Consider the following 15,215-nt stretch of genomic DNA (forward strand, 5'->3'; position numbering starts at 1 on the left):
TTATCACATTAAATGGGGAAACTGCCATTGTATCATATCATTCATTTCCACTAACTATGCAAATAAGGAGCCTTCATTTATTAAAGAGCTCAGCCTATTATTGTAAAGTTTGTTTTAGGCACTATCTTACAGATTCACCTCTCATTTTCCTTATTATATTATAGCTATATTGTGGCAATTGACATATCATTCTAAAGGACACTCTCTGTTTGTCTACACAATAAATGATTATGTACCCCCAAATGAATTTTTTAAACTTTTTTTTCAAAGCCAAAAGTTTTTCAAAATAGCAAGGTGTTGCTGTGAGACCGAGAGAGAGTATAACACTCAAGGTTATTTTAAGACTAGATTGGTGTTCTCAATCTGAAATATTAGAATTTAGTTTAGTTTAGCCTCTACACTGGTAATAGTAGTAAAATAAATAAATAATATAGTACTTTTTATAAGTATAAAACAAATGCCTAATAAATGTACATTTATTGTGCTAAAACGTACTGCTGGAAAAAGCTCTATGCAACTGTCATGTTCTGGATGGAATCACATGATTCAAACATCTCATCATTCATGTATTTAAATGTATGCACAATTAACCGGTGGGAATTTACCCCGTAATATATTGATCTATTTTGTCCTAAATATGTTGTGGCTTTTCACGGCCCTTTCCTCCATTTCTGCACCCCAAGCTGAAATACATTTACCTGGATGCACTGAAATCAGTGTAATGTATTTCCACATGACGTATTTTGGATTGTGGTTCAATCTCTCTGTAAATTTAACATCTGAAAATGTGGAGAGATAATCCTGTCTTTCCTTATCATTAAAAAACAAACAAACCAAAAAAAAAAAACCTCCCTTCATGAGATTGCCTTTCTTTCTAACCAAAATGTACTGATTTTGCAATAAAATAAACTTCAGCTTGTCCTCAGATTTCATATATATTCGCATTGCAGATTAAATAGGGTATGTTCTCTATAGTTTCTGACTAGATGTGTGTGGGGGGGATATTTTGCATTGGATACAATTCTCACTTATTGCAGAAGAGTAACTAAGAATACGTCTTTTCCTTTTTTTTCCCCACCCGTCCCCTAACAGGTGACCTCATGCATTTGCCACCGTATCTTAGAATGGACTTTTTGTTAAATCGAGGCGTTCCAGGCACTAGCAGAGACCTGGGTTTAGGACAAACCTGCCTGGAACCTCAGAAAAGCCGAACCTTGAAGCGCCCGACAGTCTTGGAGCCAATACCTATGGAGACTTCATCCACAAGAGAAGTACAGTCATGGCAACCTGGTGCCGTAGCAACATTACCTCAGCGAGAAGGAGCTGAGCTAGGACAGGCAGCTAAAATGAGCAGCTCCCAAGAATCCCTTCTGGACTCCCGGAGCCACTTGAAAGGAAACAATCCCTACGCAAAATCTTACACCCTGGTATAACAAAAAGAGCATGGCTGGACAGTGGCTGTAAATACTTAACAATTATTTAAAAAAAATCCAATCAAAGCTACCTTTTTTATTGAACTCCAATATTTATAATTAAAGAAGAAGATTGCCAAAATATTTGGGACAAAAATGCAACCTACAGACAGTGCAAAGACTTCTCCTGCTTTTTTTCTGTCTGAGTGTGAGCTTCATCTGACTGGGCCTCCTGAATTTTTTGGAAAGGGGAGTCCAGTTTTTCTGATATTCACAAGCTTTTGTGTTTTTACTGATTTTCTACAAAGTGCATGGGGACTAAATAAAATATTTTAAACTGGGAGTTCCATCACACACAAGTTAAGAAGGAAAACAATTTAAAAATAATAATCACCCTATTTGTGAATTTAACAGGGATATTTATTTGAGAAGGCAAAAAAGGTATTTTGTCATGTTTTGCACAATTTTTTTAAAACTAGAAAATGGGTTTTCTTTCATTGTTAATTAGGATGAGTGCTGTGAGTCAGTGAAGTGGGGAAGGGAGGGGGAATCAATTTGGTTTTGGCATTTATTTTCTTTTTTATATTAATTTAATGAGACACTCTTTGCATTTTGTCTATGCGAAATAAAAGGGTCTTCTGCCTTTATCCATGTGTCTGTATTACCTTGCCTTGTTTTCACTTAGGCTGTATTTATTTAGCATTGGATTGTTTAGACCAGGGGTGGGGATCCTCTTTCCTCCTGGGGGCTGAATTCGATTTCAGATAAGCATCCAGTGGTGGGGAGGGCTGAAGGCAAAAATGGTAGTGGAGGCTGGTGACTCAGATTTTGGTGAAGATGTGATTCCATTCTGGTTCTTACTCCGCAATAGATAGAACTCTAAATGAGCTATGCTGAACCCTATCCCTAAAGTGGTTTCAGCACCTTTTTTGTTTTGTTTTTTGTTTTAAGAATTCCGGCTGGTTCTGACTGGAACTCAGAATGGAATCACAGTCCTACCGAAATTGGAGTCACCAGCTTCCACTGAAACGGGGTGATAACAAAGCCTGAAGGGGTGGGGCCAAAATGTCAAAAATAACAGTATGTTATTTAGCGTAAAGCTCTTACTTGCCAGTAACTAAAGTCTTAGCGCATCATCAGACGAGTGTTTTATCGCATGCTGGTTCTCATAGCTTTTCGCAGGTCCTTTTGACGAAGATGCCCACATCCTGTGTATCTCCTGCTCGTTCTGGTCTTTTTTCCATGATGAAATAAGACCTGGTAAATCCATTTTTTTAACTGAGGCAAAACTTGCCACCATTTCCTACTGTGTGCAGGAAAAGTGGCACGATAAAAACACCCACTGAATGGACCATGTGGTCGTTGCTGCTTCCTCTTCCTTCCCTAGGTGAAGAAAGAGGAAGCTACTCATCCCTATTTTGGGACAGCAGCAGGAGGCCAAAGCGATGGTAGGGAAATGTGATTTCCCCCTGTCTGATGGCACTCTTAGGAGAGGTGTTTCAACCTTTTAGGATGGGGAAAAAACCTAGTTTTGGCAATCTCACGTGTGCTTTAATTTGTCTTCTTAATTTTGAATCTTTGGGGTTGCAGGGACATTTTCAAGAGGTATCAGACTTACCAGGTAGCTGCAATTCTAGGATCTATGTATTCCAAGAGTTCAAAAATCTACTCATACCTAGCCCCCTCTGAACACTGATTGACCTCCCTATTGAATCTTAGGCCTAATCTACACCAAGCAGGATATTGCACTATGAAAGCTGTATGAAAGCAGTATGTCTCAATGGGCCCCAAAAGTTGTCAGTGCACTTCAATACCACTACAAAGCAGTAGTGTGGTTCCTGCCTCTTATACACTACTTTCATACCACTTTCATGGTGCTATATCCTGCTTGGTGTAGACCTGGCCCATGGTCGTCTGTATTATGGCTCACATGTAAAAAAGGGAACCCTGACTGACTGGTTCATGGCATGAGCCACACCAAACAGGATATAGCACTATGAAAGCAGTATATGGTATGTGTCATGGGCCCCAACAGTTGTCAGTGCTCTTCAGTACCGCTATAAATCAGTAGTGTGGCTCCTGCCTTTTATATAGCACTTTCATACTGCTTTCATAGTGCAATATCCTGTGCTTGGTGTAGATTAGGCCCTAGCCTCTTGGTCATACACCAAGCGACCTTAAGTTCTCATTAGATTTGATATTTGCTGCACCATTATTTTGTTTCCATGTTTCTATAACCTGCACGGCTTGACCAATCATGATCACATATGAATGCAGATCTTACATTTGGGACCTACCAAGAGGTTTGCTATTAAATGCAGGAGCCACTTTTTCTTTAGGGATATGTTGAGTTGGTCTGTCTGTGTCCCTACCCTTGATACCATGGCATCCAGCATTTTTTAGATTTAAAACAACAGCAGCAAGCATATCCTATTTTACTTTACAAGATTAAATGGCATTTCCAGCTGACTAATGTTTATATTTCTCATTCTACTGGAAGAGTTTGACTATAATTCAGTTACTTTGTTTAAAAACCGAAAATATGCAGTTGTTGAAATGTGTGTTATTGGCACAGTTTACGTGTATCACTAAACTCTGTTTTAGCATTATGTGCACAAGCCTCAAAGTTTGTATGTCCACCCCTCCTCCAGAGCAGCTTCATAGAGATTGGACAGTTTAGCTTCCAATTTCAACTAACCACAGTTACTCAGTTGCATGGTTTGCCTACAACAATAACCCAGATTTGTTTTTCTTTTTTAAAAAGACAGCATGCTGGTAGACGCTGCCCAATTCCTCCTACTACAACTAAACAAACTGTGGTCCCTGTCTCCATGCACTGCACAGTGTTATGTACGAATCAGGAATTCTGTTTTATCTTTCTCCCAACAAGCTAGAGAAGTAACCCAAGAACACACTGTGGGTTGGTTTCTCTAGTTTGTTAAGAGAGAGACAAGCCAGAATTCCTGGTTCAAGCATAGCACTAGCCAAACCACAGATGTGGTTTGTTTAGCCAATCTTGCTTGCAGTGGGAACAATCAGACAGCAGCACACAGCCTTATCCACACTAACCCAGAATTTTAAAAAATCAGACTGCTATATCTGAACCTGGATAAACTGTTGTTACTGTTTATTATGGTTTGCGAGCAAGCCCATTTCCAACCATGGTTTACAGTCCTGGCTTGTTCCCCTAAATAAGAGTTAACACTAACCACAGTTCTTAGTTCAGATAGTAATGTGTAACTGTGGTTAGCTGAAAACAGAAGTGAAAAGTTTTGATCTGTTCATTACCATGCCAGTAGCAGAGAGGGTAGGTGGGTAGCAGAGGAGTCTGGAGCATGTCATGGCTCATTCTTGTAGCACTAAATTCTAGTTTAGTATTACATCGGAACACAGTCATTGACGTGGTTTGCATGGCACACCAGAGCTCCCTGTGGGTAGTTTAAGCCATGGTGGGCTGCAGTACATGCCAGGCACAATTTGAGAATGCAACCACTGATCGGGGGTTGTCATGTCATGCAAACCTGGCCATTGGGGGTTATGTGAAGGTTAAACAAAGCTGAGGGTTATGTGGAGGTTAATCAGGGGTTCTGTGAGAGTTAACCTTTACATAATCTCCAACAGCTGGGTTTGAACAACATAGCAACTCCACGATTGGGAGTTGCATATTCAAAATGCATCACAGATTATTTGGGGGTGAACTAGCCCATTGTGTGCTACTTGCTGAAAAAAGGAAAACTGATACACATCAATTTCCTAAGAAAGTGGTTCCAAGGAAAGTGGAGGAGGTGAAGAATACAGAAATGTGAAACTGTTGCATCTTTGAACTCTCAGGAACATTGTTTATGCCACACTACTTTATCCATACACTGCAATTAAAGTCTACCATCTTGCAGGATTCATGGAACAGACTACAAAGGTAGTGATTCCCCCCCCCCTTTTCATAATTTTTTCCTTAAAAATAAAGAGATGACAAAGACCTACAGAAAGGTAATAAAGCATATTACAAAATGCACTATTAAATCCCCTTAACCTTTAAAAAGCAATAATTTTGGAGATACTTTCTGTCCATATCTGATAATAATAAAAAAGACAATTTCTCTTGAAAGCTGCTTCTTTTTTTATTATTTTTTTTTTATTACTTCTCCAAGTATATGGGTCAATTTTGTTAAGAACAGCGTATTCCATATTTCCTTACTCCGACTTTTGATTGACAATTCATCTGATTTCCACTGAGGTGTTAACTCCAGCTAGGGAGTGACAAGGGGCATTGTTATCAACAGCTGATCTCGTTTGGCAACAGTAGTGTCTTACAGAGTGATCAAACAGCCCAATGGTCAATCATAACCAGATACATGATTTTATGTATCACTCCTTTCCTAACCCCTATAACTATATTACAGCCCCACCACCTATGAAACTTTTCTGCTTGATCTCTTCCAAGTATTTTCATTATTTTATCTATACACTGCCCTGAGATCCCAGTGATATAGGGCGGGATACAAATGTATAAATAAATAAAATTATGCATCAAATGCATTTGCTTTAGCTTTATTGAAGCCCTGTACTATACCAATCCATGTGTAGATGTTCCCAAGTTTCCTCTAGGGTCCCTTTGCCACTTCAAGCTAAATTTTTGTTCAAAATTGCCCTTTGCTACCAAAAGCGTTTCATAATATCATGAAGAAAGTATCTCAGTTCCTGTTGTTACAGCAAGAATCTTTGCAAAAGCTGATTGCTTCTTATATGCTTGATTTCTCCTGCTATCCTTTTAGTTAAAATGTCCTAAGTGGAAAATGTGAGATATAGGGCATCTCAGTCTACCTATTTCAGGACAATTTACAAAATAAATAAATAAATAAATAAATCAACAACCCTAATATCAATGAAACCTGTAGACTTATGGATTCCATTGTCTGTCTGAACTATAGGTGGGCAACTTGTGGCCCTCCAGATGTTTTTACCTACAACTCCCAACACCCCCCTAGCTAGCACAGCCAATGGGGAGAGCATGGGAATTGAAGGCTAAAACAAGTTTCCCACCTCTGGTCTAAACTAAGCTGTTCCCAAAGATGTTTCTTTCTCTGCTATGCAGTGCAATCGCAGCCAAGCTACCTACCCTAGGGTTGTCCGTGTCCCAATTATGTGAAAACTGTCCCACGTGTCGTTCATTCCAGAGTCCATTCAGATGGATTTGATTTTTCTTTTCGTTATGTGAAAAAATACTCAATTCTGTAAGAAAGTTTGCAACAATTTATGTAATTTATGTTAGTATGTAACATTCAGCATATTGTCCCCCATTCCATTTGACTTTTTTCCATGTATATTTTCCAGCATGGCATATGTCTCAGCAGAAACATGAGCATTTTCCTGTGAATGAATTTGTGTAAATTTCAGGAAAGTTCTTCTTTTTTTTTTTAGTGGAAGTCCGCAGGCTCCTTGCAGCCTGGGGAGACCAGTTTGCACTGGATTCCACAGGTTAGATTCTTAGAAATCCAAACTCATTTTAGTCTGTCTCAAATTTCTGCATCATCTTACTCAGAACTAAGTCCCACTGAGTTCAACAGAGCTTACTCCCATGCAAATGTGTGTAGGATTGTAGCCTAAATCATTTGCAAAATACAGCTCCATGGCAAAACCTTAAAATTAGTCGTCCCCCCTCCATCCCTACCTCGGCTATCTGAAGACATTATTTAGAAATAAATTAAATGCTGGTTTATTGTCAACAATCTTTGTCTCTTTTGTCTCTTTTGCTTTTAAAATCAGAGCGAATTCAAAGGGTCTTCTAGATCTTTGTGTCCTAAAACCCATAAGCAGCATCTACAAGCTGACAGGAATCTACCGCCAACTAAGCAATATTGGAATACAAACTATATTTAGAACATTTATGCACTATTATTTGTAATATTTTATAGGAAGCTCTAGATTATTTTTCACTGCCTATAAATTTCATCATCATAATATACCATTTCCTTAGAATTATTCCAGAAATATATCCAGAAACAAAAGTATAAGAAACAAAAATAAGATGTTGAATAAAATTCAGTCATCCTGTAGCCACCCAGCCCAAAGAAGATATTCATCCTATTCCATTTCTTTGTCCTTCTTAGGATGTGATCCTATGCATGTTTAAACAGCAAAAGTCCTACAATTCCTAACATTCCCCAGCCAGTTTTTTAAAAATATATTTTTAAAAAGTTTAATATCCTTGTGTTTTGGAGCTCAGACCACACCTATGCCTTGTATTTAGTTTCTTGAATAGGTTATTTTTCTTTTAGTCAAACCAGTTTGCCTTCTGGGAAATGAGTGTTTTGTGACTGACCATGCCCATTTTATGAATTGCAAGCACCCTACTGGCAGCCATTTTGTGAGAGCACCCACCACACATTCTCTAAATTCAAATGTACCCCAGAACATTGGTGACCCCTGATCTAGGTATTCAAATTTTAAATCAATTGATACCTAGAACCTTTACTGTAATTTTGTATCTCTTTTAATGTTTCCCAAAGGAAAGCACATGGGTTTGTCAATTCACTGAAATATCATTCCCATACAGCATTCATAAGTATCAGAAAATGTATGCTTATACTAAATTCTGCCACTTGGCTATGAGGACACGTCATAACCTATTAACCTCAGAGGACTGTTAAATCTCTGGGAGATGGGAACAAAGGATCTGTACTACTTTGTATGGCTGCTGTTGCTGAATTAATGTTGTGCTGGTCTCGGACCGTAATAAAGTGATTGATATGCTTATACAGAACATTAGCCCTGGATCACAACAAAAATCCTAGTTCAAAATTGTCAGTCCAGCTGCCGCAGGTTTACCACCCGAACCCATTTGATTGGACTCCTCCTCCTTCTTTTACAATACAAGCCTCCTTGCCGTTGATTTTCGTGTGGGATTTCAGTGGTTTATTCAGGATGCTTGGTTTCCTTTAAGAGGATAGAACAAAGCAAAATTTGATGTTACCTTCCTTAACAATAGACATGGGCCTGTACTCTGAAGCTAAATCATTTTCATTGACTCTGGACTACCAATTAGAGTTGTTTAAACAGCTTTGACACTTGGATAAATGAGGATAATTTGAATCTCAGAGGTTTGTTCTCTTCAGAAAAGGAATTTGATTAGTCATTCCTTGCTGTTTTGCCTGATGTTCTCATGAAGAACACAATCCCAAATAGCTATTCATTTGTTGACTTCTTAATCACTGGGGGAGTTCAACAGTAGAAGCAGCTCGGTGACCATATGATCGGATTTGCTTGGATTTGTCTGGGGTTTTGGTGACAAATCCGGGAGGGGGAGGGGAAATCCAGATTTTTCCAATCTTCACCAGCCAAAGAGCAGATCTAATGGGAATTAACAAAAATGCTTATAACTCTGTCATTTTTAAAGATAAGGACATGAAACTTGGCATGATGGTAGCACTTAGGTAAGGCTTTAGTCATACTAAATTTAAAACAGATCCGTTCATCCATTGATTTTAAGGATTTTTTTAAAAATTGAGGTTTTAAAATTATTTTTAAAATAGTCATTTTAAAGATAAAGAGTTGAAACTTTGCATCATGATAGGTTTTAGGTAGAGCTTTAGTCACACCAAATTTGAAACAGATCCGTTCATCCATTGATTTTTTAGGATTTTTTTAAAAATTGAGGTTTTAAAATTATTATTTTTAAAACCGTCATTTTTAAAGATAGAGCTGAAAGTTGGCACCATGATGGCTTTTAGGTAGAGCTTTAGCCATACCAAATTTGAAGCAGATCCATTCATCCATTGATTTTTTAGAATTTTTTTAACAGTTCAAAGTTTTAAAATTATTGTGTTTTAAAACTTCTGGAGCCATATCCTTCAAATTCAGGTTGTCAAACCTCTTCTTTGGGTTGTTGAATATTGAGCAGTTTCAGCCCTTGGCATTAAGTGGATCTCCAGCCTTTAGGTAAGAAGTCCTGGGCAAGCAGGGCACCTTTCCTGTTGCAGATTTGGTGTGCGGTCGGGTACCTGGAGCTCAGCAGAGGCAAGGCATCCACAGATCAAAATGTGGGAAAGGAGAGGTCAGTCAAAGCCACCCACAGGGCAAAAACAGAATGGGCCAGAGGCCTTTTTCTCAAATTTCTACATCATGGGCAATGAAGGGTCATCTTTAGAGGAAAACTCTCATGACCAACAGTAGGGTGCCAGTCGAGAGAGAGGCTCTCTTCTTTGCAGATGCCCTGTTGCTGCGAATGTTGGAACCTGGCATATCATTGATTTGCTTTGCTACCACTTCCCTTCCACTTCACTTTGTACACTTGTGAGCTAGGCTCTGACTGCACTGCTGGGATGCAATGCAGAACATTTGAAATGCATACCAGAGAAAAATAGATTTGTGTCTTTGGCTGGCTGGCATATCTCTTAGAGACAGAGTTAGACTGAAGACACAACTCAGAGATGGCTGTAGCTGAGCCTTGAGAGGCTGCTGTACCACACAGAGCCTTTTTAAGAGTGTCTCAGAGTCTAGTTTTGGTGCAGGCAGAGGTGGCTGGCAGTGGAGTTTTTTTAAAAAAAACAAGAGTCACCGGATGCAACCAAGCTATAATCTATTGGCAGAGGTTTTTAACGTATTGGGCAAAAGGTGGGATATGATGATGATGATGATGATGATGATGATGATGATGATGATGTAAGAGTCACCAGACATGACTAAGCAATAACCTGCAATAAGCAATATCCCAAGCCACAAGTGTGCAGCCTAGCTGGACCATTGGGAGACTTTTGGGGAGAGAGAGAGATTGTTTGAGGCAGGAGGCTTTGGTTCGTCTGCAATGAGAGACAACAGAGGCTGCACAGACAACCCAGAGACATCTATTGTAACTTAGCCCCATGGTGCTGGCATGAAACGCAGGGCATTAGGAAGAGGGTCTCAGAGTCGCATGTTTGTGCAGGAAGTAGACAGGAGTTCAAAGTCTGGATGTGCGAAGTGGTGCCAACACACACGCCTTGAGAAGCTAATGTCTATAAGTGAGAAGTGTGAATGGGCAAAGTAGTGTTCACTGCCACAACACCCACCCTAATGTTAGAGTAGAGAAACTTGTGACAATTTACACAAGCATTTTTTAAAAATTGAAATTTAAAAAAGCCAGCCATCCAGCCGGCCAGTTGCAAACCCTGTTAACAACAACAGCAGCTTGCAATGAGTGAAGATACAGTCAGAAAAGATATTTGAGGGAAGGGGAGAATGTAACACACAGAGTATAGCAAAAGCTTCAAAGTACAGCAAAACCTACAAAAGTAGGAGTGAGTGAAGTTAATTTCAGATACATTGAATCTCTCACTTGTTCTTTATTTCAGTGATTTTAACATTAAGATGTTATGTAGAACAGATTTGTCTTAAATGTGTGCTGTAAAATCAGACATGTGACCAAGGCTATGTTCGGGTGGGCACGCCCCCTTGGTGCTGGACACGCCCCCTTGGGGGACGACTATGTTGGTTTCCAAAATATGGTCACCCTATGTGCCACCCAAGTGGCAGATGCTCTTGGGGTGGTTTAAAATAATAATAATTAAAAAAAATAACAATCCAAACAATAAATACATCCAGGAAAATATCAAATATTACAATAGTAAAACAGTAAAGCACCTAATCATGTAGCTTTAGCTTCTTCCTCTGGGGTTTTCTATCATATCTCACTGCCCCCAAGCAGGCTTCTGTGGTGAATGGGATCCCCAAAACTAGTTTGTTTTGCCAGGCTCCAGTGTCCCACCACCCTGGTCAGCCCAGTAAGCTGGCAGTCCTGTGACTCATGCCCATCAAGCACCTCAAAAATAGCTGCCCCCAATGGTGTCACTGATGGGCCCTTCAGGCTATGTCACATTCTCTTCTTCAGTGACACTGGGCTGTGCCATATCCCAAAGAGACTATGGCTGATTTCAGCTATGCTGGCTTTCATCTCTTACTCCTTGCTCCTATGACCTGCACTGGCTCCTCTGGGAGGGCATAGCTTGCCCTCTCTCTACTTATTATCAGCACAACCACAAATCAAATTCACCCCACCCATTCAAGTCCCCTCCTTCTGCAGTGGTGGTGAGGGGGGCAATGCTTCCCCAGTGAGATGTGTGTGAGAGTAGTTGGGTGGGCAGCTATTAGGTTCAACACAGCCTACCTTAAATTCAGCTGCAGGCACTGCTAACATGTGCTGCTCTCACTGTGTCTAAAACACATTCCCTCATGGTGCTCTTGGGGCTTTCTAGGCAAATGAGAGTTTAATGAGGCCAAGTGGTGGAAGACATTTGCAAACCATGGTAACATACCCTGAAAAGCAGCTGCATTTCATTGCTTCTCTGCTGATATAATCTGATGCTAATAGTTTCTTCTTCTTCTTTTTAAACAAAAAGTGTTCTGCACTTTCATTCCCAGTCTAAAGAATAGATCAACAGCAGGTGCTTTTATGGACTATTCTAAAGTGGCTAGAGTGGCGTGTTCATTATGTGCTCCTTCGCTAGTAAACAACTCAAAGTAAATTAGACTTGAAGGCAAAATCTTTCTAGTATTGATAGGCAGAATAATACAAAAGGTCTGGAAACCCAAGGCTGTCCTCAGAGAAGGCTGATTTCGGCCCATGGAACGTGACGAGACTGTTGCTGCTAAGAGAAGTTTAATATCATGCCGGACAATCCTCAAGGCTCTTTTTAAAGGGGAGAGCAAGGGCAATTAATGCACATTTTACACTGTAAAAGATTTGGTGTGGGTCCCCCTTCCAAAACTGTTTTCAAATTCATTTGGAAAAGAAATGAAACATATTTAAATGTCTATCTTTTGGGGAACATAAAGCTCCATCACACCAGCGTTATAGCCCACTCTCGCTGTGCGTTGTTTCCTGAGGGCTCACACAATGTCCATGTCCTGCCGTGATCTTGCCTCTTCTCCACCCTCTTTGCAAGGTTTCTTGGTGTGGGGAAAGAACGGTTTTTCCAGCAATGCGCTCGACCCTCAACGTGTATTTTTATCTGATCGTACTCAATCAGATGCTCTGAGGACATGTGTTAAAGGGGCGGTATTGCTGATGAAAGGGAGGGAGCATGCCTTTTCTCCAGCCCGCCATGTTGATCATTCGGGAGGGCAAGGTGTCCAACTGCGACCAACCCCAACTGTAAGGGGAGGTACAAAGAAGATCTGCGAGGGGGGGGTGGAACAGTGATTTGCCAGTGTGCAGAAGAGGTCTAAAAATAAATGTAAGGCTTTCAAACGCTACGTAAACAGAGGGGGATAATATAAGGGCAAACCAGGGCAAACGTTTAGGTGTGATGGACCCCATAATGTCTTCCATGGCTAAATTGGAAATTAAGCATTTAAAAGCACACACATTTTGTTATTATTTACACTAAACACCTACGTTTCCTCTGAGGTACTTATGGCAGCATACATGGTTCTCCTCTTCTGGTATAGTCTCACAACAGCCCTGTGAAGTAGGTCAATCTGTGACATAGTGACTGGTCAATGTCACTCAGTGAGCTTCATTGCTGAGGTCTGTATGTTTGACAGTAACTACTACATCACAGTGGCTCTTTTAGATGTTTGATAGTGATCCAGCAGCATTTGATACATGACATGCAATGACAGTATCTGATAATATCTGAAACAATAGTCAGTATCTTGCAGTAATATAAGCTGTTGAATTTTGAAGTCAGCTTTCAGCTTTGGAAATCTGCATTTTGACATTTCCTTTTACCTCATGGTTATTTTTGTTTTCAGTGCCATACATTCAGTAACTGAGAGGCAGCCTCTTTCAACAGTGACCTCTTAGGACACCAAGGACACCACTTAGAGATTATTTATTTCAATGGGACAAATTTGACACAGACTTTCATTGAGGCCCGAGTAACTTGCAATTCACCAAGTTGGGAGTGGTCTACTAGCCCTGAATGGCAGACTATCAGGAGTTTGAGAAACCAATAAGTGTACTGTGGCAGGGTTTGTCAGGTGTTTGCAAAATGGGAACACATGATGTCAGATATATGGCAAGCCAAAATACAGAAATTCAGGTAAGTTGTGTTCAAGAATGTGCCCAAGAGTATGTAGCTTTGCTTTTTTTGCTTTTTTGCTTTATCTTTGAGTTCAGCCTTTTAAGGACAGATAATGTGGAATTGCTGGGCACACATTCTGCCTGAATAAAACTCCTGAAATATACACAAGCTGAAGGTCTTAAAAAAATGACAACAACCAAGCACATTTTAAAGGTCACATGCAGACTTCCTAGTCATTTAAATTCTCAGGTTTGTGAGTTTAAGCTTATAAATCAAAGGCAAAGTGTAATCCAATTAGCTGTTCTCTTCATATCCCTTGCTTTATCTCTCCTTTGGTATCTTTGAGACCTTTACAGGATTCTTATGTCTGCTCAAAATTGCCGTTGAAAGCTGAATTCGACCCCAATCAACCTATTCTAGATTTGTCTTGTGGACGATGCACTCTGGCTGTCTCTACCTTGATGAATATAACAGTCACCTGAAAAGTGATATCGGGAGTGGAGAAAACAATCTAAAATTTTCATTCCGTTGGAGAGTAGCACAAGATAGTTTCCTGCGAGGTAAGTAGTCATAAATCATTTAATTCCTTTAGTGTGCAACCCTACACATGTCTTCTCAGAAGTAAGTCCTGTTGAGCTCAGTGGAGATTGCTCCCAGGTAAGCGGGTGTAGGATTATTGTAGCCTTAATGGACAATACGTCCAAGACTTTTAGAGGAAGAAGATGTTCCTTCTATACTAACTGTATTTCAGAATAAGGATTGATAGAACATACTTTAATTATAAACTTAATTATTCAAACATCTAATTTTCTAATGGGATCTGACCTGGTGGCGACCAAAGAAGAAAGAGATCTTGGAGTTGTGGTGGACAGCTCAATGAAAATGTCCACCTAAGTGTGTGGCCGGCCACTGTAAAGAAGGCAAACTCCATGTTATGCATTATAAGAAAAGGAATTGAGAATAAAACTGCCAGTATCATACTGCCTTTATACAAATCTATGGTGTGACCACACTTAGAATACTGTGTACAGTTCTGCATTATAGAGCTGGAAAAAGTGCAGAAAGGGGCAACTAAAATGATTAAGGGGCTGGAGCATGTCCCTATGAAGGGAGGTTGCAACAACTAGGATTGTTCAGCTTGGGGGGAAAAGAGACTAAGGGGAGACATGATAGAGTTGCACAAAATTATGCATGGTATGGAGAATGTAGATAGGGAGACATTTTTCTCCCTCTCTCAAAATACTTGAACCCAGGAAGATCATATGAAGCTGATTTGTGGGAGATTCAGAACAAATAAAAGGAAGTACTTCTTCACACAGCACATAGTTAAAGTATGGAACTCACTACCACAAGATGTAGTGATGGCCACCAATTTGGATGGCTTTAAAAGGGGGTGGATCAATTCCTGGAGGAGAAGGCAATCAATGGTTACTAACCCTGATGCTTGTGTGCTATCTCCAGTATTCGAGGCAGTTAGTCTGTGTGCACCAGTTGCTGGGGAACATGGATGGGAGGGTGTTATTGCACCATGTCCTGCTTTGTTGGTCTCTGGCTGACGGCTGGTTGGCCATTGTGTGAACAGAGTTGTGGCCTAGGTAGACCCTTGGTCTGATCCAGCATGGTACCTCTTATGATCTTATGTTCCTAAATTGTACTTTATGAGATGCTCATGTGCCTCAGCAAGTTGGTAACTCATTTGACCCCAGTCCAACTAAAGTTGTAGCAAAGTTCACTAGCACAGGTTCATTGTGATGAACTTAAATCCTGTTGCTTTTGGTCAGACCTTGCCACATGACTGACTTTT

The 15,215-nt window shown here is 40.1% G+C and overlaps 1 protein-coding gene across 3 annotated transcripts in view; it reads left to right on the forward strand.

Moving 5' to 3' along the window:
* Positions 1-1,654, forward strand: part of DSCAM (DS cell adhesion molecule) — a 365,261-nt gene extending 363,607 nt beyond the window's left edge. For 2 of the 3 annotated variants that reach the window (XM_063127558.1, XM_063127556.1), the window contains exon 33: positions 1,093-1,654. In XM_063127558.1, the coding sequence (XP_062983628.1) occupies positions 1,093-1,433 (341 nt within the window). In that variant the 3' untranslated portion in view covers positions 1,434-1,654. The remainder of the gene's footprint in view (positions 1-1,092) is intronic. The other variant, XM_063127559.1, reaches the window with a different exon arrangement.
* Positions 1,655-15,215: the final 13,561 nt, after the last annotated feature.

Source organism: Elgaria multicarinata, chromosome 5 (genome assembly GCF_023053635.1).
Source record: "Elgaria multicarinata webbii isolate HBS135686 ecotype San Diego chromosome 5, rElgMul1.1.pri, whole genome shotgun sequence".
Classification (NCBI taxonomy): Eukaryota; Metazoa; Chordata; class Lepidosauria; order Squamata; family Anguidae; genus Elgaria; species Elgaria multicarinata.